General features: G+C 37.3%; 1 protein-coding gene across 7 annotated transcripts in view; it reads right to left on the bottom strand.

Annotated features, from left to right (window-relative positions):
- RBFOX1 (RNA binding fox-1 homolog 1) overlaps positions 1–27,963 on the bottom strand; it is a 1,505,061-nt gene that overhangs the window by 11,147 nt on the left and 1,465,951 nt on the right. For 4 of the 7 annotated variants that reach the window (XM_053671753.1, XM_053671755.1, XM_053671757.1 and 1 more), the window contains 2 exons: positions 24,473–24,537; positions 3,871–3,923 (listed from right to left, as the gene is read on the bottom strand). In XM_053671753.1, coding sequence (XP_053527728.1) covers positions 3,871–3,923; positions 24,473–24,537 — 118 coding nt within the window. Of the gene's footprint in view, positions 1–3,870; positions 3,924–24,472; positions 24,538–27,963 lie in introns of those variants that run through there. The other 3 variants (XM_053671759.1, XM_053671756.1, XM_053671758.1) reach the window with 2 other exon arrangements.

Raw genomic sequence — 27,963 nt, 5'->3', positions numbered from 1 at the left:
GTATGCATGCCTATATACACACATATAATTAATCATACTTGCTAACACAGAATTTGCTCAGTAAGTGATGGCAAGCTATTACTACACTCTGGAGAATTCAGCAAAGCCCGTGTGAGGGACAGTGACTGCTAAGATGAAGGGCTTGCTTTCCATATGTAACAAAAAGCCTTAGCCCTCCATAGGAATGACCAATACACCCTTGGAGTGAGAAGGAGGGCGTGGACCTGTAAAGCAAAATCCACCTGGTAAGTTTCTAGTATACAGATATACCCTATTTGTTCACTTTTCAAAATACAGCCCAAAGGCAGACACTTCTCAGCTCCTTCACAGGCATTGTCCCAGTGCAGGCCACTGCACCCCTCCCTGAGGAGCTGCAAGAGACTCATGACTAGGGTCTTTTCCCCTGCTTTCACCACATTGCAATCTCTTCTTCACAAAGCAGTCTAAGCCATCATTAAAAACTAAATCAGATCACAGCTGACTGTCCAGTGCCTTCCTAGCACACTTAAAATAAAATTTCAAATAGTTTCTGCAGTCTCCAGATCCTAATTTGTTCTGATCCCTGGTTATCTTCACAATATTATTTCTAAAATTCTCCCAGTGCTCATGTGCTCTAGACACACTGGATATCTTACTGTGCTTGGACACTTCTAGCAGCTTCACCCACAGGGAATTTGCACTTGCCTCCATTCTGCCTGCAGTGCTTTCAATTCCATAATTACTTACCTGGTTCGCAACTTCACTTGATTCAGGTCCCTGCTCAAAGGTTACCTTCTCAGAGAAGCCTACTCTAATCAGTGAATGTAAAGTACCATCTCATGGTACTTTCCTCTGATGTTTGATTCATTATAGTTGTTCTATCACTTTACATGCCAACATATTCCATGCTCATCCATCTACATGATTGGAATCTGGTGTGTACTAGAATTAAGGCTCTCTGAAGGAAGGGCTTCTCCTGACTTCTTCCATGCTGTGTTGTCCTGAGGGCTGAAAACAGTTGCTGATACCCAGCGATGACTCAAGACATATTAATTCACTGAAATGAATTTCCAGCTGTTCTGTCAAAATAAGTAAATTGCTTATCAACCTCCATGCTTATCCAAGATCCATATCCTACTACAACTACAATCATTAGCCAGTCCTGGAAAAGCTCCAATGAATCACAATATTAGGGAAACCCCAGTGTCAGAGAAGGAAGAACAACTTTGCCCATTTGACAATCTCTTGCAAAATTCAACTCATCAGAGGATTTTGGTGTCATAGTACAAGAGGCAATTGCAGTGTTCAAGGTGGAAGTAATAGATGGGACACCCATGTGAGCATGTCTTTCAGGAACAACCAAAACAAAACATCTAATAAGATTTTTGGAGCCACTGATTCAAAAAATCAATTTCCTTGTCAATACAGTCTCATAATCCAAAAATGCTAATAAAAATGATTTGTTCTATGTGGCTAGTAAAAGCAGAATTGATGTTTTGGTATCCTCTTCAAAAGACCCGCATTAAAACCTTTATTTTTCCTTTGGGAACTGAGAAAAAAGCCCTTCAGTCTTAGTGTTGTTACTGTTTGATGATTTTCACCGTCTATACCGAGAGTCCCAGACAAAACTGCCTGGCCAGCTCTGCCCTTGTAGGTGGCCATGTAGGACTAATACATATTTACATGAATTTCAGTTACAATCTTCATCAAGCACTCAAAACTGAGATTTTTGAACATATTTAAATTTCTTCATTTGAAAGGAGAAAAGTTGCCTTTTGTCAATATTGAAAGTGACTGTCAAATCCTAAGAAGTGTTCTATGTACAGAGGTAAAGCCTCCTGACAGGTGTGATGTTTATAATGTAGGTGTCCTGGGTTTTTCTAGCATGTGGAAGAGGAGGCTCCAGTAGACTGGACTGAAACCAGGAGTTACAACCTATATGGACTCAGCAGTTCTGATTTTTCACTTTGACTCTGTGAGGAGGGTGGACTGTCTGGGAGATAATTTGACTTTTGTTTGATCCGGGTGTCTCCTTTTTCATGCTTGATTCAAAATTCAGAGTTCAAATTGAACCTTATGAAGCATACAACATATTATTAATATGGCCATCCAAGCAACTGGGATATCTCTCTAAATTTGAAACTTGATCAATAGCAATTCATTAAGAATTTACTGAGTAACCATCCTAAATTAGATAAGGTAGGTGAAACCATTCGCTCTGCTCAGGCCAACTTCCATTATCCACAGCCTCTTCTCAGAATATTATGTGTGGACCACTTGTTTACAAGGCGGGGTTTGTTAACTCACAAGACAAAAAATCAATATCTACCTCTTGGGTTGTAACTGTGCAATGTTTTATCTATGGTGTCAAAATATAACCTAAGACCCACAGGGGCATGCATACAGTTTAACAGGGAAGAGAGAGGCTCTGGAGGACCAGCACAGCCACCAGTGATGTCCATTACCATTTTAAACCAACTTTCTTCCCCACCACAAGCAGTTTCCTCTTTAGTTGCATGCTTCATTTGCAAGGTTTTGAAAATGTTAAATGACACATGTATCTCACGCTCATTCTCCTACCACTCACAACAATGCAACTATCAGTCTTCTCCTATTAGTGAAGTGTTGTGGATGTCACCACCTCTAAGGTGGTGAGGGCTGAGGAGGACCATTATCCAAAGGGTTATATAGAAGTAGACTAAGCTGTGGCTTTAAAATATAAGCATGAATACTCCTTTAGCTCCCCCGGTGAGACTTTAATCCACTAAAAACACTGAGACTGACAATATGAATGAAATTTAGGCAAAATTTTCTGTAGCCCTGTTTTTTAGAGCAGAGAGGGCTGGGGACATGTTCTTAGTTTGCTGTCCTCACTTTAGTTCCTTCTCTCCAAAGACTGTAAGTAGGGAGTGAAACAAATATGCCTCTGTTTATGGCCCCATTGATCAAATGTGATGAGTAACAGAAGAATGTCTATTTGCAAGGCTCAGTTTAATGTATGCTTTTGAAGGTCATGGCATACTCTATGTGGTTGAGCTGCAACGTGTACCCTTTTTGCTAAAAGCACACCTTGGTAAGATCTGTCAGTAATCACTACAGTCATAGTTTAGGCTTAAACGCTAAACAAACAAATAAATAAATAAATACAAGTCTGTTGTTAGTTAAGGCACTCACCTATCTTGACATTTAATCAAGTAATTCCATGCTAATGAAAGACCAAATTTAACTGTTCTGAACCATATCAAAGCAAAAAGACAGGCATTATTATGATGAACACATCATGCAGGTGCAGTTTCCATTTGCCAATTCCCTGATTTCAAAAACAGAAGACTTCATCTCTCTAAGTCCTACTCCTTTTAATATGTCTTAAAGGAAAGGAAATAGAGGATCTTTAACTAATGGAATGAAGATCCCCTTCTTATAAGATAGATAATTATATTCTCCAATGCCTCCAGCTTTATAGATTCAGTCTTTAGGGGCCTATTATACATACCAGTCATTCCATAAAGATCCCAAATAATTCACATATAAATCTGGGTGAACCCAGATATAATGCATCAAAAAATATAGAAGTCACACATCTGTGTCCCTCATCTCCCCTGATCAGCATTTTAACATAAGATTTTATTGTGGCTTCATTCAACATAGTCTTACTTTTCTGGATCATGTATTATTAAAACCAAAAATAAAATATCAAAATTAGCCAAATGTCTTTTTAGACAGCAGAGAATAAAGACTCCCACTATACTCCAAAGATATACGAACTTTGGTTTTTTTTTTTTAACTAAACTTTCTAGAGTGACCGACTGCAGCATGTGAAGGAAAAGAAAAAAATAAAAAAAGGATACTGAGACGTGGATGGATGCATCAAGAAGTAGCAATGTTTGTTACCTGCAGAGGTGTTACAAGAAATTTCATCTGCTGCAACGAAGACGAACTGATTTCTGGAAGAGAAGATAAAATTCACAATACTGCTCGCTCAGGGGGACATGTGCTGTCTGCCAATTGGTTCGATGTATTCAGATGAGGGAAGGGAAGGGTGCTGCATTTGAATGGATGTTGCAAGGAATGTGTTGATATATCTTGGACTTAGAGAGTTTAGAAAGATCATGAAATAGGCATGCGGGGACCTCGTCAACGAAATCATGGTAATGTCAGATATGGACCATGTACAAGCTGTTGTACCAGAATATTAATGCTATGTGTTACCAAATGTCATGCCAGGAGATGTTTCTAAGGCTAGGGCATTTCAGACTGAGCTTATGTGGATTTCTATGCTGAACAGAGATTACATTTTTAAAATATAGGCTACTAGAAAAAAATGAGTATATTGCAACAAGCTAGGGAAATCATAAAATTTCAGACTTTATTATTATGAATATAATATAAAAAACTATTTTTAAAAAAGCAAGAAAAAGAAATGCTGTCAGTTCAGAAGAGAATGCTATATGGTGTCATGTTATGGATAATAATTTCCTCACCAAACTAGGCTTGCTACATGAAGAAGGTAAGAGAACTCATCAGTTGAAATAAGCCCTGTCTTGCCAAATTATTTTTAATGATGCACTAAAAGAAAATAAAAATGGAAAATGCCATTTTACTTTGATTTAGTAAATCTAGGAAGCTGATAAAACTCTCTTAAGATGTTTTCAACTGTGGCATTTTCACAATGTAATGCATTCTAATTCAGACATACAGTTTATTTCTCTAGAAATAAGAACATCTGTGTCAGGCAGATTATACAAATGCCCCAATGAGATTGGCTAGGCTCTTAAATGCCTCAGAAGCAGCAGCATAGAGCCTTCCAGTTCTCATTTGCAAGATTTTACTGTGCATGTGGATCATCAAGAATGAAGATAAATGCATCTTTTTGGTCTTAGTTTGATTGGTCTTGTTCAAATGTTTCAATGCTTCAGAAAGCATCTAGTGATTGAGCATTTCTTAAAGCATCTTAAGAAAGTTTTACTATTGCAAGAGGTACACCCTGGAATATAAATAGTGCTACCATTTGAAAATTCACTAGAATTTAACATTCAGTTGAAAATTCTAATCATTTCTGCACCAATGAAGTCTAAACAAAATTATACATGCTCTGAGAACAGTATTTTTATGTTTCTCTTTCACATAACAAAAGTCACAGCTAAATTCATTTATTACCTCTCTTAAAACAATAAAAGCTACTGTCATTGAATTTTTGCTGTCTTTTCACTCTGACTCAAACTTTTTGAGCCCCATCAATATCTGGCATCAAAATTCCAAAGTTTGAGGGCAATAAAATTAATGTCCTTGAAAATGAAGATGTTTTGATTGAATATTGGTTTTGACTTGCTTATATTTGACTTACTCAAGGTGCTGTGAGACATGGGTATCTGAAATTAAAGGTATGATAGTCTTGGGCAGGCCAAAAAAGTGCTTAGAATGACCTCTATTTATACCAGGCTCACAAGAAGAATACTGTAACAATAATGGCTATCTGGTTTATCCACAGGGGCTAGCTCTTAGGAATAGTCATTCACTCATCTATGTGGCGGGTCTCATGAGTGAGGTGGCTCCATCCAGTTCATACTCTCCAATCCTAGAAGATTCTGCTACCTTGCAGCCCAATTCTGTATTTTCTCTAAGGAAGTGTCCAGCTTGCTAGACACATGAGAAGAGCAATGGGAGGCAACCAATATAAATAAATGCAAAATGGTGAGCGAATGAATAGGGGAAACTTTTAAAATACAACTTATAAGTATGACTGTAAACAAATTAGACCTTTTAAAAAAATTGTTCCAGGATTTTTCAAAATATTATGGTTGCCCAATGCACTTTTCTTTCTAACCTTGTATACTTACTCTTAAAAAAAAAAAGCCACCATTTCTCCATTTTCCTCTTTCCTTCCTTTTCTTCTTCTTTTTTTTCTTTTTAGGTAACTTATGCTTTTTACATCTTTTCACTGTCTTTATGATTCCTGAACAAATTTCTGAACAAAAGGATAATGATTATCCTTTTTAATGACTCACTGTTTCCAAAAGAATTGCCTCAAATGAATTCTGATTAGCAAATCAAATCTATATAAAAGCACAGAGTTAGCACCAATAATGATATTTTAAAGACTATGTGATGAATTCTAAAGCAATGCCAACAAAATTTACAAAAATATTTGTAAAAAAATGGTAGCCATTGGGATGTATCAATTCTGTATGGATTTTTTAACCACAAAAGCAATCCCACTACATCCTAGGTTAACCTAACAAAGGTGTATGGATGAAGGTATATTTTTCCTGAGACAGAGCTTACCCTAACATCTCAGAAAAGTGCTCATTAATTTCATGGAGTTAACCTATATGACTACCCCTCTTCCTAAACTACCCTTTCAGCAAGTGATCATAAGTTCAATAAAGAAATTTCTGCTTAACAATAGCCTGATGAGAAGCAGTCCACAGGCCAACAGAAGAATTAAGGTAGAGTTATAAGGGGAGGTTTCATGGTGGTATGTATGCCCATTATTTTACACTGTGTTTATCTGTGGTTCTGCTTCTCACCCTTGAATTTTAAGACAAACAATCTATCCTAGCAATGCATAGACTGTCTAGGACCCTCTCTGTGAGAGCATTTACCCTAAATGACCAGAAAGGTGTGATCAATGACTTAATGATGTACCTGAGAAGTGGTTATCCCTAAAGAGGTTCAGGAACATTAAGTGATCAGAGCAATGCAGGTGTGTTCTGGGCAGTGGCGTCACCTTTCAATTTTAGCCTTAGAAAGGAGGCTGGCCCCAGGGACTGCCTCCCTTATGCTAATCCTACCCTGATCTTCACTTTCAAAACTGATGTATTGATTTAAATTTTAAAAGCAGTTGCACCTGATTTTCAGTCATCTAGTTTGTTCAGTGGTTATAGATGGTCAAGGAAAACTGGCCAAGTAGTTCTCAACCTGGGATGCACCTGGTGAACAACTGGTGTCCTTTTAAAATTTCTAGTTACCAAGCTATACCCAAGACTGACTAAATGGGGATCTCAGTGTGTGGGCCTCAGGCATCAGTAGTTGCTATTGATCTCCACGTGATTCTAACATGCAACTCAGATTGAGAACCACTTGTCTCATTGAATGGCTCTCACCTGGGCTGCTCCTTAGAGTCATAGGGAGAGGTTAAGAGTGTTAATGTAAGGTCAGGACCCTGCTGCTATGGGTCCTGGCTTCATTGGTCTGGGACAGGGTCTCAAAAAAGGTAGGAAAAGACTTGGCAGGTGATTCTAATACCAGCTAAAACTAAGATGCACTGGGTATGGTAAAATGCAGAGTGGAAAGGGAGGTGAATCCGTGTATCTCTTGTAGCTTTTGTTTTTCCTTGCAACTCTACCACCATGCTATCCTCCAGAGCAACCTAGCTATCTGGCTGCCAAGGATGCAACCACAGAAACAGCATACCTTGTCCAGGAATGGTGGCTGTACTTTTAGTTTCTGGAGGCCTTCTAGCAGAATAGACTTCAAACCTCAATCCTGAAAGAGAAGCTGGTCTACACTGACCATAATGCTATGCTCTCTATATTTGCTTTCTCCCTTGTTCCACTTATTCCACCATCTCCCATGGATTTACTCAAAATCATCTTTGCTGGCTATATCCATTATTCCTCTGACTGTGCATCTAATTCTCTACCATTTTTTCACTTAGTATTCTTTTCTATGTTCAACCCCTCCCTCTACTCCAGAATTTCTTTTTTTTTTAAGATTTTATTTATTTATCTTTAGAGGGGAAGGGAAGGAGAGAGGGAGAGAAATATCAATGTATGGTTGCCTCTCATGTGTCTCCTGCTGGGAACTGGCCTGTAAACCAGGCATGTGCCCTGACTGGGAATCGAACCACAGCTGTTTGGTTCATAGGCCTGCGCTCAATCCACTGAGCTACACCAGCCAGGGCCAGAATTTCTTGAAATTCTCTGAAGAATTACCTAGAATGCTTGCTAAAAATATAGATTCCTTGGTTTTGACCCTGATTACCTGAATCAGGATTTCCAGGAGATAAGTATAATTATCCGTACATCTAACAAGAACCCAGGCCTGGCTATTGGCCAGCTTCAGGGGATACCATCCATACTCTTCTAAGTGACTGGTGCTCCTGGGAGGGAATCATGATTCCAAGTAATTCTTTTTTAAAATTTTATTTATTTATCTTTAGAAGGGAAGGGAAGGAGAGAAGGAGAGAAATATCAATGTATGATTGCTTCTGGTGCATCTCCTGCTGGGAACTGGCCCCTGCTGGGAACTGGCCTGCAACCCAGGCATGTAACCTGACGGGGAATTGAACCTCGATCTTTTGGTTCACAGGCCTGTGCTCAATCTACTGAGCTACACCAGGTAATTCTTACCATGGGGAAATTTGGGAATGCATGCTGAGAAATATCCTGCAAGTTCTTTCTCATTTTCATTTAAAAGCCCAACTTTCCCAGGAAGACTGCCTGACACAGGGCAGCTTTGTGGAAGATTGGAGGATTACTAATTTAAAACAATAATAATAAAATGATAAGTTACTGGCCACAAGGGAGAATGCTATAGTTGTCTCAACTCTTTGAATTGTTAAAACCAAAGAGCCACTAACATTCATGGAACGTTCATCCATGTCAGGCAGTTTGCCAAGTGCTGTGCCTATGTATTAATTCATTTAATTTTTCTTACAACTCCTCTTACTATCCCCTTCTTTAGAGATGAAGAAATGGAGGCATAGAATGGTACTTGACGGTACATGAGCAAGCTGTTTCATGGTGGAGGAGAAATCTGAACATAGATGAGTTGGCTCAATACCCCGACTCTTCTTCACTCTCAGACTGTGCTCAGGGTTACTTACATGGGGGTATTGAGTCAACAATGGGGTGTGACATCCTATGGAGGAACTTTCTACTACTGTTCAGAATCTTTAGTTCTTCTGAGACAAAATAAGAGGCTATCTGGATATAACTGAGGTTTGAAAGGAAAAATTATATTCTGCCTTAACAACACCGTGGGATGGTGGAATGGCATGGGCCATGACCTTTCTCTCTTTTTATTCGATTACCAGCCTTCATTATGTTTTATTATTGTTTTCACAGACCAGCTACCTAGAGTCTGGATCTGACACAGCTGATGTTACATTTAAGTTAGCCCTGTGACCTTTCATGTCATCCTTATATCCTGCTTTTCTTCTTTAGTTAAACCTCATATCCTTGCAATTTTCTTTCTTTGAAAATCCACCCATAGCTAAATTCTAAGAGTCAAAATAGTAGCTAGCCACTGCTGTTGAAAGGGATGAGAGAAGCTAGATATCAAGATACAGGTTAACCTTCTACAAAGGCAGAGGTGGGGGAGAGGCCAGATCAGAAATTTCTCCCATCAAATAATACTGTTTTTAAATTTCACTGTTAAAGATTCTATAATCTATACTTCTTTGATCTCTTAGTTCTGTCATTCCACCATTAGTATACAAAAGTGTGGGGTTGGTATCAATCACTCTTAGCAACTTTCTCTTTGTGTCCAATGGTATGAATACTGTTCTAACACACACACACACACACACACACACACACACATGATTAAAGCGCTCCAAGGGTATCTAAGGGCATACCCCCATAGCCTGAGACGTTGGTCTTTCCTGTCTGGCCGATGGCACCCAAGATGCCCCAAGATGGCAGTGGGACAAAGATTATTTCCATTTATAGGTTCTGGGGCATTTATTGGTTATAAGGCAGAGGTTTTTAACCCTGAATGCCTGCTACAGTAAGCTAAATGTTTTTTAAAAAATAAAATAACAAAGACCAGGCTCACTTCCCAATCACTTAAGTCAGAATCTTTGAGGGCAGTTCCCATGCACAGGTATTCTCACAAAGCTGCTCAATTGATCCTGATGTGTTGGCTAGCATTGAGAACTCACCTGTCAGTACAAAAATATTTCTTGAACATATGTGTCCTGTCTTTGCAGACAATATAGTTGCCTTCTGATTTTTAAATTAAATTGCAATAGTGTTGATTTCTACAGTTTATAATTACTAGTATTTTAATGATTGATAATTATAATGTATGCTTTAATATATCATTTATGATTATTATGTTTATAACTATGCTTCTATTTAGATACATACAATTAGGGTGAAAGTGCACAATAACCAGGTATTCTTATTGCTGGAAGGGCCATATGTAATCCAGCCATGAGTGTTTACTGAATAGTTAAATATAATGCAGAAATAAGGCACTCTTATTAAAATTCTTATTGCTGGAGTCAAGTCATTCACTCAGTCCTCAGGAGGTTCATTAGGGCCTGCTACATACATGCCAGTACCCAGATAACTCTAAGGGTGATGACGTACTCACAGCCTTTGAATCACAGTGGATTACCTATATTGGGCTTGGCTGTCCAGAAGCTCATAATCTAATTTGTATTTCAATTTTACCCCCTAAAAAAGGATACCTTATTTGGCTTGTGATTAGTATTTTAACCCACCTTCCCCTACTTAGTTCTAAAAGTCTACTATAGAATTGTACAAATTCCATTCAGATTCATAGTTTTCCCTGCTCTGTCGTTACTTTTATTTATCTTCCAGTATTGTACCATGTGTATTTCAAGAGGCTGTGGCAAATTTAGAATGAGATGGGATGTAAACAAACAAAACACAAATAAACAAATAGATTCATTACAGAATCTTCTGTAAAGGTCAGTCCTGATCCTTTACATTTTAAATGTACTAACATACACTTAAAAACATTTCATTTAGCCACAGTTCCTTTTGCTACCAACGCATACAAAAAAATGTGTAAATAAAAAGGGAGATAAGTGTTGTGAATCTGTTTTCAACTTGAATATTCCACTAAAAATCTCTGGGTTTTGGACATTTCAATCCAAGTGCATCTGGATTATCTGGAGGCCTTGAGAAAGGTCCACTTTTGAAACTAGTTTCTCCAACATTGAACAATCTTTCTAGTTCCCACTATACTTTTTTTCTCAGCTAAAGTGAAAGGGAACTAACAAGTGAATCTAGAAGCCTGGCCTATCACATACAAACTGTGATCCACTAGAAAAATCATTTCACCTTTCTCGGTCTCAGTTCCCCATCTGGAAAATGGAAAGAAAAGTAGCACATGTACCTCTTAGATTTTCAATACTGCCATCTATCTATCATCTATCATCTATCTATCTATCATCTATCTATTCAGACTTCATGGAATCATGCAGAATAGTCTTCTATCCCCATTCAAAGAGACCGGATGTTTGTGTTTTTAAGTCCTGGGCTTCCATACTTTTATGGCAGGAATAATACAGATCCTTGTTATATATTAGTTCGATATGGTTTCAAATCCACTTGTTTATAACAAAAATGAAGTTATTTGAAAGAGTAAAGTTGTTTTGATATGAGAATAAAGCAAGCTGAGTCAGAATGTCATCATCTCATCTGTTGTCACTAAAAAGCATGCAGTAGCTCAGCTGCTGGGGTTTGTCACTGGGGGATTATCAAACAAAACACATGGAAAATTAACTATGGCAAGAGGACATTTAGACTATAAATGCCAAAAGTTTGTGAGCACTATCTAGGAGTATTAGGTCTGGACAAAGCTATATTTTGCTGATCTAAATAGCTCTCTAAAGACCTTTAGGGGATGACTATTAAAGGTGACTCTTTTATTGGCAGTAGTGAAATATCATACAGTGGATCCTCAAAAGAGATCAACTTGCCAGTCAATGCTGGTGCCCATGTTCCCTAGCAACATGCTCTACCAACAAGGGGCTTTTATATTTGCCCTGGCAACAGACTGAAGCTCATATAAAGGTACATCTCCACTGCATTTGGACATCATTTCTTCCATCTCCTCTTGCCTGAAACACAGTGTGATTAATCTATCATTGGCTTGGAATTTGGTGTTTTTTTTTAGCTTATTAAGAGACATTATCCTATATGCCACTGGCTTGTGGAATTGTTATAATTCTCGTAGTGAACCTGTGTTCAATAAACTACTGGCCAAGAGCATAATTTGCCACAAAACATAACAAGGCTTTTGAGGTTACAGTTCATTTTAAAAGTGGGCTGAGGCCTCCAGGAAAATAAAATCCCTTTTCTGTGTTGTTTGGAATGAGCAGAGGAGAGCACAGAAGGTGCTCCTGATGACAGTAAGCATCTGACATGGGGCTGGAAATGGATCTGGCACATTCCCTGAACAGCTTATGTACTTCTCTAGGGAAGCAACATTCATCAGGTGGGTGAAGAGTCCCATGGTTATAGAGGCTGGGGAGAAGCATGGGGTGCCCAGGCTGAGGTTCTGGAGGGTGGACAGGACACAGTGAAAAGGTCTGGGCACACTTAGAAGTGATGTGTAAATAAAGTGAGTGTGATGGTGCAAAGTTCTAGCACCTTACTAATCCCCAGGGGATTCAGACAGCCAAGCCCATTACCACCACAGGCATTGGATTTCTTACCAGTCACAGTGGGAAAAGGGCAACAATGGGCAGATTTGGTTTTTTGAACAGTAACTATTTGTGTGGCTGATTTTATAGAAATATATTCATGATGGTTTGGGGGGTGTGTTTACTGGGTATATAATGGGGGAATTGGCCATTTTTCCTATGAAGCTGATGGTCCTTGATAGCTTGAGCTTCTCCGTGGATGGAAAAGAAAATTAAAAATCCAGGGGAAAGATGAACAGAACAGGGTATTTGAACTCATGGGACCTAGCTGCTTCTTCCTTCAGAACCTTTTTGCCCAGCCTATCCCCCCCCCCAGTTTTATTGAATTATGATTGACAAATAAAAATTGTATATAATTAGGTTGCACAATGTCTTTTTAAAAGGTGTATACACTGTAAAACCATTAGCACAGATCAAGCTAATTAACACATACATCACCTTACATAGTTACCTTTTCTTATGTGTGGTGAGAACATAAGTTCTACTTTCTTAGGAAATGTCAAGTATAGATATTTTTATATTCTAGGGTAGAAGTCAAAATTTGAAAACAAAAAAACTATAGTCAAAATATTATTCTAACACAGAAAATCTGTTTCTGTAGGAAATTATTCATATTTTGACTCAAGATAAAACAAAAATACCCTCATAGTTTAATAGTAGTAATAATAATAATAATGATAATGATAGTAGTAATAATAATAACAATAATAATAATAATAATAATATTAGTAATAACATCCTGAGTGCCATTTAGTGTCAGGTGCTATTAAAGGAGTTTTTTGTTTGTGAACACAATTAATTTTCCCAGCAACCCAAAGAGGCAGGCGTCACTTGTTAGCCCCATTAAAGATGAGAGAGTGTATGATGAAATAGGCCAATTAGCTTGTCTATATCTCATGTAGTAAGTAACTATGCTAAGTTTAGAACCTAGTCGAAATCTAAATCTCTGATCATATTCTGTAGGTAAATAGCAAAGACTTGTTATTGCATGCATTAATCAAAGAAGAGGTACAGTGAGTATAATAGTTATATTATGTATACCCACTTCAAATCATGATTGGGACAATTATAAGTTGTGGTCTTCCGAGTGAGGCACCTGTGTCCACAATGTTAGTGTTGGGGTGGGTCCTAGACACTGCCCTGTCTAAAAATGACTTGTGCTCTTTTAAATGAATTTCATTCCTTTGCTTTTGCTTATATAGTCAATGCTTTCAAAAACAATACACATTCTAAAGCATCTGTCAATTTGCAGTTGAGTTGTTGATAACCCTATGCATTTTCACCACACCTCTTAGTTTATAAAGTAGTGTTCATTTTCATCTCTTTCTGATTCTAACTGGTATTATGCTCTACATTTAGCCAATGAGAAAACTGAGGCTCAAAAAGAGAACAAAAATCAAAGGGACATTTCCAGGGTACAGCTCACATTAGTATGAGTCTATTAATCAATGAGAAAATATCAGCATGAAATCACATTCATTACCCATGGGTCTTTGGGGTAAATAAAATGATTAATTGTGGCCTTACAGTAGTTGAGGAAAAAAATCACAACAGAATAGATTGTGAGGGATGCCTTACCACTGACAACTCTTATTTTCTCATTGAAAATGGGAGAGTACAGAGTAGATGGTTACAATCCAACAATTTACAAAGACAAATTCTCTTACATTTTGTATGGCTTATGGAGAAAGAACCCAGAGTCAACATTATTTACTGCATACTGGGATAAAACTGAAACTTGCCCTCTAGGATGCTGCTTCTCAGACATCATGCAAATCACTCTGGGGTCATGAAAGTGCAGATTCTGATACAGTAGGACTGGGGTGGGACTTGAGATTCTGCACTTCTCACAAACTCCTGGTGAAGCCAATTTTATTGTCCTGGGAACCACATTTTGCAGAGCTAGCCTCTAAAGACCCTTGAAATGGATCACTCCAATCTTGAAATTTCAGAACAGAGTAAGGTAACCAGTTTTTTCCATGCTGTTAGCTTATTTTGTTTTAAGTTTGAGATAGAGAAATTGAGGAAAACAACTAAAAGAATAGGAGAGTAACCATTATTTTGAGAAAGCTGTGAGGCTCACTTTGACGAAGACACATTTTCAAAGTGCCCCCAGCACTCCCCACCTGGACTCATCTTCTACTTAATAGAGTTAGTCCGTAAACTCTCTCATGAAGTAGAAATGCTGAAGAAAACAAGTCCATCATCTTGTAATGCAACCTGAAATTCCAAGTTACTATATTGGATCATGAAAAGAGACAGGGTTTGAGAGGATGCTAGAAACATCCAGCAATCTTTGTTTTCTTTCTAAAGGTATTTCAGGTCTACTAAAGCAATGGGAACCACTGATGCAGGTGATCAGACATGTGGTCTAATTCTGTAATCTCAGGCCAAAACACTCCCATCTAAATAATTAAGATAATTAAAGGAAAAGGGTGTTTGGCTTTGATTATGTCTCAACAACCCACAATCTACTGAGCTATGTAGTCACACATCACAGTGCAGGAAGAATTAACTAGGAAACAATGACAAAATTAATGAGTTAGTTACTCCCTACAGAGACTTCCTTAAGCTCTCATGTTCCAAACTACCATCTCCCTAAATTCTGATAGTGATCCCTCTTTTAAATGTTTTTTATATTAATTAAATTAGAAATAAATGTACTATGGTTTTGAGGAGAATCAAAAGCCAGAGGAGTCAATCACTGTGATCCACACCAGGGGGGGAAAAATCTTGAGAAGTCATTTATTTCTATGTAATGACTATACATTTGCAGGCATTACATACAAATATGGAAATAACAGAGGCCACATGTGAATAGAAATCAGCTTTTCTGGAAAAGGATTAAAAGTTCTCTTTGTAAGTATAGTCAGAACTTGCTTTGATATCTTTAAAGGCAGTACTAGAAATTTTTAGTGAAAAGTACCCTCTTAACCCTAAAAGATAGAGTCTATAGTACATCATACAGTGACCTCCTTCCGCCAAAAAGCAAAGAAGTGGAGTGAATTTAATTTTTGTCAACTTCAGGGTGCTTCAAGAGCTAAGTAAGATTCTGGCATGTGTATATCCCCTGCTATTTAACTGGAACACTGTCTTCTATGAGGAAAATTTTTTATTTGAGATGGAAATGCTACTTCCAGATGCCCTTGGGCTTCTGTGCACATATTATCACAGGTTTCTCACCTGCCTATAGGAAGCATCAGGCTTTCTCACCTGCCTCTAAAGCCTTCACAGTTGAAAGACCTTGATGCCTCTACTTAAAAGATAGTTCTTATTTGTGTTTCTTTGGCCTATCAAGTCAATGATCTGCAACCTGAAAATGTGTAATTAGGCCATGACATGACCAAAGGAGTTGTTACATCTTGTCTTGTCACAGGCAAAATCTCTACCCACATGGCAGTGACAGCTTTGGTCTATTGCATTTGGAATTTTCTTTAATATCTCCCCAATTCCTTGTTGGTCCAGTCTGTTGACTGTTACAGGCTTGGTTCTTTTTTTTTTTAACTGCTTCAGTTACATATTCATCCAATAGTGCATAACAGTTGTTCAGGAGCCATTGTAGATTATGGGCCAAAGGTAATTATTTCTTGACAAAAAACTTGGGCACTTTTTCTTTTAACATGTATGTGTGCATGTCTGTAAATTTTAACCAAGAGAAACTCAGGGGATATATGTATCTGTAATAACCATATTACTTTTCAGCATTGAGAGCTTTGTGTCCATAAACATATATTTCAAAAATGACATTGATGCTGCTATCAAGAACTATACATTCCCTCCTTCACTATTTTAGATCTCAAATGTTATCAAATAAAACCATTGCCAATATACAGAGCAGGTTGGTAGAGAATATACTTATTGCAGTTATGGTAATTTTTTGGTGAATGCTCAGTTGAAACTATTTGACCCATAGGGAAATAAATACATTATTGGTGCTTTGACAGCATGGAATCCAACTTACTTTTTAATCATTAAGTCATATCTTAGTTATGACTATTTGAAGGTGAAAATGTACTTTTGCCCTGACTTTGTAACAAAAGTAGAAGGAGGTAGAAACAGCCAGGACCTGAACTAATAAACATTGGATTAGAAGCCCAGTTATCAGACTTCCCAGAACACAAATCACCCTGTTTGGACCCACTTCTGGCTGTCCTTGGACAATCCTAGTTGAAGCTTGTTGTCCTGGGGTTATGAACAGTACACCCCTTCTATGTCCCAGGTGTCCCATTCTGGATAATCACTCCTATTGTCATCCTAATTCTACAGCTTACCTCATTAGGTTGCATGATCCAATGTTTTAAATAGTACCTGATACACAAGAGACACCCCAAAAATTAACTTCAAAATAGAAATCTACATGGCAAAAAGAAAGAAAGAGTGGTAGGAAAGATAATATAAGACTGCTCACTTTAAAAAAAAAGCTTGACATACCAAAATCCAAACTTAGAACTGATAAATTAAAAGGCTTATGTAGCCTCTACCACCCAACCCTCTAAATTTTTTTCCATAAAAAAAAACAAAAACAGCCCTGGCTGGTGTAGCTCAGTGGATTGAGTGTGGGCTGTGAACCAAAGGGTCACTGGTTCAATTCCCAATCAGGGCACATGCCTGGGTTGCAGGCCAGGTCCCCAGTGGGGGCCACATTGAGAGGCAACCACACATTGATGTTTCTCTCCCACTCTTTCTCCTTCCCTCCCCCTCTCTCTAAAAATAAATAAATAAAATATTTTTAAAAAGACAAAAACAAAGCAAAAATGAAAACAAAGTAAAAACAAAAAACAAATATACATATTCCTGGAACTCAGTGGATTAAAAAGTATTAGGTTTGCATATAACCCTAACTCTTATATTTAAAAAGGCTTGTCTATACCACACTTAATTGAGTAGGTTTGGTCACTATTCTACCTGAATTCTTTGAATGACTTCAAAAACTATTAAATAAATAACAGGTTCAAAACCTGGAGTTTTAGAGATTCAGGTGAAGTTGGACTAACCTAGATATTTTTGGTTTTCTCAAAGCTTATTCTTGATCTCCAGAGTTAAAGATCTTAATTGACTATCTTATGGAAATATGTAAAAGTAAAAACAAGAACATGTTACACATTGTCTTTAATGTGCTGGAGATTTCATAAATATTGCCTGAAAACTTCCAAACCACTCAGTAAGGAGGAGTCAACACACTATGACAGATGAGGTGATCCCTACTGCAAGAAAATTACTTCTCAAGGTTGCTCTATTAAGATGTAAAAGAGTCTAGTGATTAAGGGCTTAGACTTAAACTTTCAAGCTGAGCTGGTCAACTCATTCAACTTTTCCAAGCTTGCCTTCCCCATCTGTAAAATGGAGGTGACTACATCAATCTTACAGGGTTGGTGTGTAGGCTCAATGACACTGTATTTGTAAAGCACTTAGAACAGTATCTGTCACCTCTTAAGGACTCCATGAACAGCCATTGGTATTATTGCTATCATCATAATATTGTTATCCGTATTACAGAGAGATGATTTGAATCAACGTTTGGTTCATCTACTACATCAAACTTCACCTCCTGGTGTGGTACTTCAGGAAGTCTTAATCCACTGTGCAAATAATAAAGTCCTCTTTTTCTACCTAATGAACACTAACAGGAGCACTGTCATGTATACTGAAAATTATATTAAAGAAATTTATTTTCATCTTATAATGGAAAACTCACAAACAATATGCATTTCTTTCTAGTTATCCTCAAGCTGTCTAGAATAATTAGCTTCACTTTCTCTCCTTGAGTGAACTTTAAACTAAAAAAGAATAAGAATATAAATAAAATTAGGAATATGTTATATACTCAAGTATTATATATACTATTATATAAATATATGTATATATGTTAACCCAGTGCTCTAATAAAAAACTGGATGCATTTTTCTAGGCACTGGGCTACAAAAGAACATAAATAAAGACATTAATGACTCATTTCTTCTCCTTCCTATTATAAGTTAGCAGAGTATCTTTTTTAAAATTGCTGAACCCAGGTAAGTTCATCAGGATGAGTGAAAACAGCAGAAAAGATTAAAAACTCAAATGAACAACAACTTCAATAATTCACTATCAAAGAAGGTGCAGAATAGTATCTACTATTTGCTGCCAAGTTTTGGTTATGATCTGAATTCCAAATGGCTTCCTCTTGCTTTGGACCCTTGTCTCATTTGGGGAGATAGCACAGAATATGCTTCTATCCTCTCTGAAGCTCCATAAACTAAGCCCTCAGTTTCTTGTTTATCTGAGAATATCATCCTTGGTATCACCCAGTTTTACAATGTTATCACTCTGTTTTTTCAACACTGACTTCTCAAAAAAAGATGGAAAATTTAAATAAAATAGAGAGGTTACCATCAAGTTGCCAACCCTTATTTTGCCAAGTAAGAATAGTAAAAACAAAACTGGATAAGAAAAAAAAAGGTACCATTTGCTGTTGTCATCATTTCATTTAAAAACAAATAAACAAAAAGCTATTTTTAACAGCATATAAGCAAGAAGCCTGGATAAAGCCTGACCACTCCCAGATGAGTTCACAGCCATTTACATGGTCTGTGTTCTTTTCCTGTCCTGGGAAACCAGTGATATGTCATCAGAGGCAGTCATCAGGTATTTGAAGTAGTCTTGGGAGACAGTGCTTCAGACAAAGCACAGGGAGAAGATCTTGAGATCTCTCCTTGCACATATTACAGAGAATAGGTGACTTGCTACTGCTTTCTGACAGAAATAGTTTCAACCCTATGGAACTTGGTTTACATAAGAGGAATGGGTAAAACAATGAGAATTCTCTCCTTTGTCTTTTTTGCATTGTCTGCCCTCATTAAGGGCAGACATATTATCCACAGATAAAGCTTTCTGTATTCTGCCCCATAATAAGAAAAAGCAAAATCGTTAAGTCCCTGAACACAATAATATTTTTAAAATTACCCTTTGTACAAAAAATAGTGAATAGTGAATAAAATAGTGAATTTAAAAAAAAATCTCTGGAAAATAGTGAATTACATTTTCTATTCATGATACTCAGATGCTTTATAGGCTGACAATCTCTTAATTTTTAGTCTATATCATTTGATAAGTACTCCAAATTAAATGATATATTATTTTAAATGCAATCATCAGCCTTATTTTAATGATTGCTTCTCTCTATAACTTAACCTGAATTCAGGAAGTAAAAAGTTCTCAAATATGGAGGGAGTAGCCTGTACTCAAGAAAATAAACTCAAATCCTTTTACTTGTTCAGTTCAGATTGAATTTATGTTGTACATATAGCTTTAATTCTATTTCCTGTAGTTAAGCTTGTGATAAAATATTATAAAAATATAGAGATATAATCTTTTGCTATTTGTTCCCCTTCCTTCCTTCCTTCCTTCCTTCCTTCCTTCCTTCCTTCCTTCCTTCCTTCCTCCCTTCTTCCCTTCCTTCCTTCTTTCTGTTCATCCACCTGACCACCTATATATCTGTGTACCAATTTATCTATTATCTACCTCTCCATCCATCTATTTTTCTATCTATCCATTTATCTATCCACTCATGTATGTATGCATGTATGTAGTATCTACATACCTCTATCACCTATATAATTTTAAATAGTAGGTAGACCAGCTTCTCCATGACCCCAAAGAAATGCCTAGTTATCCTTATTGAGTTTTAAAAAAGAACAGGTAATCTACAGGGTCAGGCACAAATAACACCCCTTTTTTATTACAAAATCTTATATCACAAAACCATAAGCATGTAATTCTGTAACATCACACTCAAGCATACCATATGACATTTTAGGTGAAAATTTCAAATTAAAACTATAAATTATTACCTTACCAACCACACTCAGGCAGGCCTTACTTCTGCCAGACCCTGTATTTCTCTCTTAAATAGAACCTTTTTTTCATAGGTTATAAGAATTAAATAATGTTGTAGCATGTAGCTTATGACTACTACCTGAATTTCACCAGTCATGACCTCCTATCTAGATTTACCTAGATAGTCTAATGAGTCCTTCCCAAGGTCCTAAAGCACAGACATGTATATGTATGTTACATATGTATATATGTCAATGTACAGATGTATGCATGGGTATACATTTATATTTCAAATGCAAAGAGCAAGATAATTGACTTTATGACATTTTAATTAGATGTCTATTAAGTTGAGCTACATGAAATTGCCATTATTCCACCATGTTTGTCATACAAAATAGCAATTTCATATGGTACAGTCTAATACTGCCAATAAAACTTTAAGGTCTTAAGACACAAACAAACAAAGTGGGGTAGAAGGTAAAAAAAGCCCAGTTGCTTCTTGTCTCTTTTGCTCAGCCTAGGGTCATCTGTGCTGCCAGGGCCATATGTATAAAGCTGCTAACTTTCTGGGATTTTAAAGGAAATACATCTGACATGAGAGAAGAAATGGTCCCTGGTAACTGTCAGTACAATGGGATCATTATAAACTTTCTGAGTGAACAGCTTTGTATTACTTTCTTCTTGAGCTGGTCTGCATCTAATTCCCTTCTGTCTTAATGTGGAAGAATATTCTCATGCACTGGTTGTTAGATGTTAGAATGTCAGCAAGCAGGACAAGCGTGACATATGTCTGCCTTTCTGGAGAGATAACATTTTCATCCAAGCTATGTACATACTATATGTATTTCCCCAAATATTTGTGGCATCATTCATTGAACAGTGAATCTCCATCGTCCTCCCCACCTTCTAGTTTGGGCACCCAAAGATGCAACAACCATCAAGTCATTATACACAAGAAAACCAAGAGCCAATCCATAAAGAGAAGCCTGCCCCCAGGCTTAATTCAAGCAAGCCATTCATTGAGCTAATGTGATGATGGACCTGTCAAATCCAGAACGCATCACGGACACATCAGCAACACCAGGTGGCATGCAATGACCAGATGACCATCGGCCCCACTGCCATGCTTTCATTGGTTCAAGCTCAGAAAACAACCTCCTTTGAGAGTTTGGACAGTTGGCTTTTCATAAATTAAAGTGAGATTAAAAATAAAGATTTGGTGAGGTCAAGTGCTTACCAAATGTTTCCTAAATGCCAAGAAAAGATGTTTACCTACTTCCATAAATACATGAAAAGAGACTATAAAATTACCTAATCAGTCAGGTCTTTTGGGAAAATATCTGCCCACACCAGATGGTCTTCATTCTGGACATCAGCATTCAGGAGCTCTCAGAGTGCTCCCAGATAATCAGCATGGGATAATTTAACCATGAAAAGGATGGGCAAAGAGTTCCAAGTTGCCCATCAAGGACCTTCTGGGCAATCCTGAGGTTATCTGAGTTCAACATTTCCCAAAGGTCTCTGAATCCCTAATTTGATGAGATCTTAATTTGTGCTGATAAAAGGTAAAATTCTACCAACTGGGGACACCAAACTTCTGTTACTTTCAAGACATGTGAAGAGTGGTTCATTATGACAGGGGATATTGCAGTTTCTCTTTTGATCAGGTTGACAACCATGGATGTCACCTAAATATTCTCTCTGCTGCTGATTTCACTTCCTATGTTGGAAGAGTGTCTTTGAGTGAAGAAGTTTTTCTTTTTATCCTTCTGAGAACAAAAACTAAGAATTTAACACTATTGGATATTACACTGTTATTATGTAAAAAATAAAATATTACACAACTGCCTTAGGATAAATTCTAGATATTTGGCATCTTCAATCTAAATTCAAAAGCTATTCTGATAATTTCACCTTTTCCCTCAAATATGTGTCTTCTAAAAAAAAAGGGTCTTCCTTCTTTTTTCTGCTTCCTAAAAGTAAAAGGAAGGACCATCTTTTCATATATATACTTTATAAATCAAACCAGAAATATCATTTTAAAGATTGCTTTCTGGTAATTTATCTATTACTGCACTTACCTCAATGCAATATTTCCATATGTGGCAAGTATCTTGTTTATAATAAAGTTATATAGGGCTGATAATCAATTCCCATAGCAACCAAGAAAACCTAATGTACACATTTCTTTAATAAACAGCCAGAGGCCAATTACATGGACAAGAGTATATTTAGTTGGTTTCTTTAGTGTGAAACTATCACACTCAAGTGGGAATTGCAGTTATTCAAAATTTAACAATACAAAAATAAGGGCAATTTTTCAGTAGGACATGTTGCCAATTAAAATCTTAATATTATTAAAATAATATATTTTATACATATATTTGCATATATGGTACCCCTAAATGTAACAAACTTTTAACTTAATTTTTAGATGAATGCAAATGGAGATGGCCAGGCCCTCAAGTAACTCTATCTAAGAATAGGGTTAAACATTATTCGTTTTTTTTCCAAATGTCTATATTGGTCTGATTGAAGAAAGCAATTTAAATTATATTTTTGTAATTAACCTCGTTTTTACATTGGGGGTAGATATACTTATACTGAGAAGCAACATATAAATCCAAAAAATATATCTGCTTAAGATTCTCATAATTATATAGCAGGCTAAAGTTACTATGATTAAAAATATACACAAAGTGGATATTTGAGAATTTAGCATCTAGACATATTTTCATAAAATAATTAAGGATTATTGATAAACCACATTACAATGAATACTTTGTGAATTTTCTGTGAGCAGGATTTAGTAGGATTCGCCTTTTCATTTGTAGAATGATCTTGAGTATTTCAAGATGGTCAAAGTGTACTGAAAATAGAAACTCACATATTTCATACCTTCACAGTAGATTATTGGGTAACTGCATAACTTATATATTTAGAACTGAATCTTGACAATTATTTGGATTTCTTTAGAGGCTCCCTCCAGCCTTGAGACCTTGTTATAGTTGTTTATAAGAATATAGTAATAATACCTGCATACAACCAAACAGTAGCTCTCAGCTCTATCTTGCCAAAAAGCCATTTATTACAAGTTTACTCATGGAGTTTTCAAAGTGCAGCTTTTAGGGTTCAGCAATGTATTTTGCTTTATTATACTTGAGAAGAATTCTGTAGCTACAGTGAGCTAACAACACATCTTGTGAGAAATGGAATGGAACTGCAGAGAAAGCATACCACAGCAAACCAAGATAGGAACTACGTCACAACAGGCCAGGTAGGAGGACCAGTGGCTGCTGACACTTCTCATTCAGGATCCAACACATCTCCTTGCTTACCTGTCTGACCCAGCATGCCTCAGCCACACATGCAAATTGTTATCATCACTGCTTTATTCATGAAACATAGTTTTAAATTATAATTCATTATCCAAAATAAGCACCCTCAATGACATTTGAGCATGCAGAGCATCTGAACATTCACATTTATGTCCTCAGAAAACAGAGCCAACGAGTTGCATTCAGTATGGAAACACACACTTTCTTTTTTCAAGGCACCTAAACAGAAATAGCTGTGGCTAGCCATTTCAGGAACCAAGTCATCTGTTAAGCCTGGGCAATTGTTCATAGAGCTCTTCCAACCACCCACCCCAACCCCCGCCATCCACTCTGACTTCTGCATTGCTTAAACCCACTCTGTCCCTTCCACTGCCAGTCTTAATGTGTGATGTGCCTTACAAATAGAAGTTGGCTTATCTTAGAAGGATCAAAATTGGACATTGTGAAAAGAACAAATCTCCTTGGGAATGCCAGATACACCTTCTCATTCCTTTATTATGGATTAAAAAGTGATTTCCTGGTTGTAAAAAGTTGTAAAAAGGGGAAATGGGGTCCTTGAATTCAAGGTAAACCTGCAGGATCATCTTCTAGCTTTCTTCCTATGAGTTGGATGAGACCACGGTCTTCCATAAAAGACCACAAGTGTCCATGTGTACATGCAAGGTGTGCTGTCACAAGGATTAAGAGATCTACACACAAACAAAAACATATCATTTTCTTTGTTTCTTAGCAAAGAGGGCAACAGGTTAGAACAAACTGGACATATGTGTTACCCTTTCTCTGCATGACCTTCTTTTCAGTGTCACCATGGGAGCTAACTTCGTGGATGCTGCCTATGTAGCTGCCATGCATTTACATCAAGAGTGGACAAGAATCTTGTCTCCCACCAGCTAATTTCCAAGTAGCTGTCAAGTGCAAAAAGGAAGACCCTTACCTGTCACTGTAGGCAGCTGCAGTGGCAGGGGTAGGCTGGGCGTAGCGGTATGCAGCATAGCCACCCTAAAACACAAGGAGACATGGAACTTAGGAATGCCAAGGAGCCAACTCAGGGACGCCTGATTGTGAGACCACATAAGTTACCCGAATCTAGCAATCTAAAGTGGAGGTTAATAAAAGCTTAGTATCAAAGAAGAAGTACAAAACACACCAGAGAGATAGGGGATTGAATACCAACCCCAGCTAGATATTAAAGGTTAGCAGGTGTAAGCATATTCCCAAGGGAGAAAGAACCCAGATCCCCTTTGAAGGTCACGTATCTAAGTATTAACAGTGATTGTCTTGGGGTGGGGAAAATTATGGGGAATTATTTAAACACTCGATACTTTGCTGAACTTTCCAGATTTTCAAAACTGATTACTCTTTACTTTTACTTATTAGCTATTAACTTACATTTTATTCAGTCTTTGATTACTCCCTTTAAAATCCAATACAGGTCAAGCTAATGTCTCATTTTTACATTTATTTATTTTTTAAAACCCTTACACTGAAAGTTTATTAGTAACTTCTTACATAATAGTTGTTTAACCAGGAAAGCAATTAAATAAAACTGTCTAGCTTTCTGCATCTTAAATTAATTATTTTAAAAAGAAATGGCAAATTCTTAAAAATTCTGTCTTTTTTGGCTAAAGATACCACACTGATTCAGATGGAGGATTTAGGGTGGAAAATATGATAAACTATTCCAATTTGTAAATAAAATCATTAAGAGAGGGAAGAATCTGAAAAAATAATTAACATTTAGTTGTATGTACCAGTAATTGCAGTTGTTCAATTAAGCAGAGGACAAGCAAATGGGCATATTTGAAAGGAATTGTGTTCAGTGGAGCATTGATTATCAAACTGTGAAAATAACAGAGCTTCTTGCTCAGCTGGCCAAAGCGATACATCAACCACTGTAGAATGATCTCAGCACAATTAACAAACAGGATCCAGTCTCCACTGATAACACAGGGACCATTCATGTTCTAATTAGAACTTAGAGTTCCATAGTCCTCTGAGGGAAAGGTTCTCACCTCCACTGAAAAGGGGCAATTCAAGACAGGCTACTGTGTCAGAGGGTACCTAATAGTGAAATCATGGGTGTGTCAGAGGGTATCTATGTATAGAACTGAGAATATAGGAGTTTTTTATATTTGGCTCCATATCCTTTAGGAAAAAATCAAGTAGTAGGATAGAAGATAGATGAATGGTGAAGCTCCAAAGCTTATCTTTCACAGTGTAGATTAAACTGCTCTCAGTAATTTATTTCTACCTTCTACCACCCACAGCTAACCTTCATAGTAAATTTGGCATCATATACACAGCAATTCTACAAAGCTAGTTTATCTTTAAACAAGTTTGCTCTTTGGATCAGTTCTGGGGAAGACATATCCAAGACATCCTGACAGATAATCAGTAATAATTTGGAGCCAGTTTTTGTTAAGTCTCCCTTGAAAAACAATGTGAAAGTTTTTTTTAAAAAGAGGTCTTAGCCAGACACCACCTGTTGTTCCAAACATCATGTTCTCTAATTAGGGATGGGGAAAACTCATTAAATGTGCCAAGGAGTTGTGAAACCAAAGCACTTGTCATACCAGTGACAAGCTCAGATACAGACTGATGGGCTGAAGAAAAAATAGGTCACCAGATTTCTGAAGCCATACTTTTCATCTGCTTGTCCATCTCCTTGGCTTCCTTGATGCATCCAGAAAGACACAGGTATGCAGGTATGTATAGTACAATTAATGAGGCAGGGATGAGCTGGGAAGTGGCTAGCTGACTAGCTAGGAGGCATTAGCTACAACCAGCTGAAAGCTTTGAGTGGAGAAAAGTTTTCTCTGCGTGCATGATTTCTGTCTCTTATGCCCAGAGTTTTTTTAAAAAAGAGATTACTGCCAAGATATTTGCATCAAGTGCCATGTCAATTAATCATGATTTGGTGACTGTGAATTTGGTCCCAGCAAAGACTTTTATCAATGTCCCACCTGCAAACCCTCTTTGTTTGAACTCCGTATGTCTCCCCCAACTTCTGCAGTAGTTTCATCAATTGAAATTCGTTAGCAAGCTTAATTAGTGGGAATAATTGTAGGAGTGCAAACAGAAGATAACTAAAATAAACCTCACTTTCTGTTAGGTCAATATTTATTGTATGAACTTAAAATGGACATGTGTACACCTGAGACCCATCCGAATAACAGATGTGCTCATCTATGCAGCTTTGAGAAGGACCCATCCTCTACATATTTGCATATGACTTGGCCATTTAGAGAATATAGGCATGTGTTTCCATGAAAGACAGGCATAAGGGGTCAATGCCCTGACACTTTTCTTTGTTAATTAGGAATTTGTTTATAAGCATTCCCAATTCAAGACTGAAGGCAACTGTTTGCTAAACTTTGTGGAGCTAATGGAAAGACTTTTTTCTTTGTTTGGTGATCTTCTTGCTGTCCAGTTGGTCACCTGGTGATGACAGAAATGTTCTCTATCTGTGCTGTCCAGTATGGTAGCCACTTGTCCTAAGAGACTATTGAGCACTTGAAATATGGCTGGCACACAAAATAAAATTTTAATTTATTGAATTTGAGTGCATTTGAATTTAAATGTAAATAGCCAGATGGGGCTGGTGGCTACCCGACTGGAGTCCAGGTCTATGTGACCCCTGAAGTCAGTAACAATTGGGTGGAAAAGGGTGAGGGGCCTAATACCTACATATCTATATAAAGGAGGGCCACCCAAAACCCAGATTTTTTAAATAAAAAATTGTGTGTTTATTCTTACATGTATAAACTTCAGTCACCTTCATCACCTTTGACAACTTTTCCACTTGATGCAATACACCTATTAAGGCATTATTTCCACTGCTCAAATTTTGATCTGTTTTAGTGTTTCTGCAGTTTTTTTGTTTCTCCCCTTCTTTGAGGACTTTTTCATCAGGGGAAACAGAAAAGGTGGCTCAGGACAAGATTGGGTGAATAGGGAGGGTGGGGCACAGGGGTCATGACAGTTTGGGTCAAAAACTGCTGAACACCTATAGTGTAGGCAGGTGTACTTGTAAATTACCCATCAGGAAATAAGGAAATGCTTTGAAGGAGTCTTCAAAAAAATTCACCGAGGCCAAACGCAGCCTCTCACAACACCAGCTGCTACACTGATATAGATGGGTTCCTAGAACACTCACATAGAGGGGGAAGCCTGTACTTGAAGGGGCCTGCCCTCCAGAAGATAATTGGTTTTTTCAAGCCCCACCTCTTATATTGAATTCTTCTTGTGTTATTTGTCTTCTGTTTGAAAGCCATATTAGGGGAATAACAGAGTTGTGTATTTAACTCAGTGTATGTGTGCATATACTGGAAAATGATAAAAAAAATACAAATTGCTTTAATTTGCCTGTCTAACAGGTAATTGTAATCAATTTTATTGCTCCATATTTTGCAGTTCCCTGAGCAT

Source organism: Artibeus jamaicensis, unplaced genomic scaffold (assembly GCF_021234435.1).
Source record: "Artibeus jamaicensis isolate MK-2021 breed Jamaican fruit bat unplaced genomic scaffold, CSHL_Jam_final contig_700, whole genome shotgun sequence".
Taxonomy (NCBI): domain Eukaryota; kingdom Metazoa; phylum Chordata; class Mammalia; order Chiroptera; family Phyllostomidae; genus Artibeus; species Artibeus jamaicensis.
The sequence above is the reverse complement of the archived record's forward strand: the minus strand, read 5'-3'. Positions and strand labels throughout refer to the sequence as shown.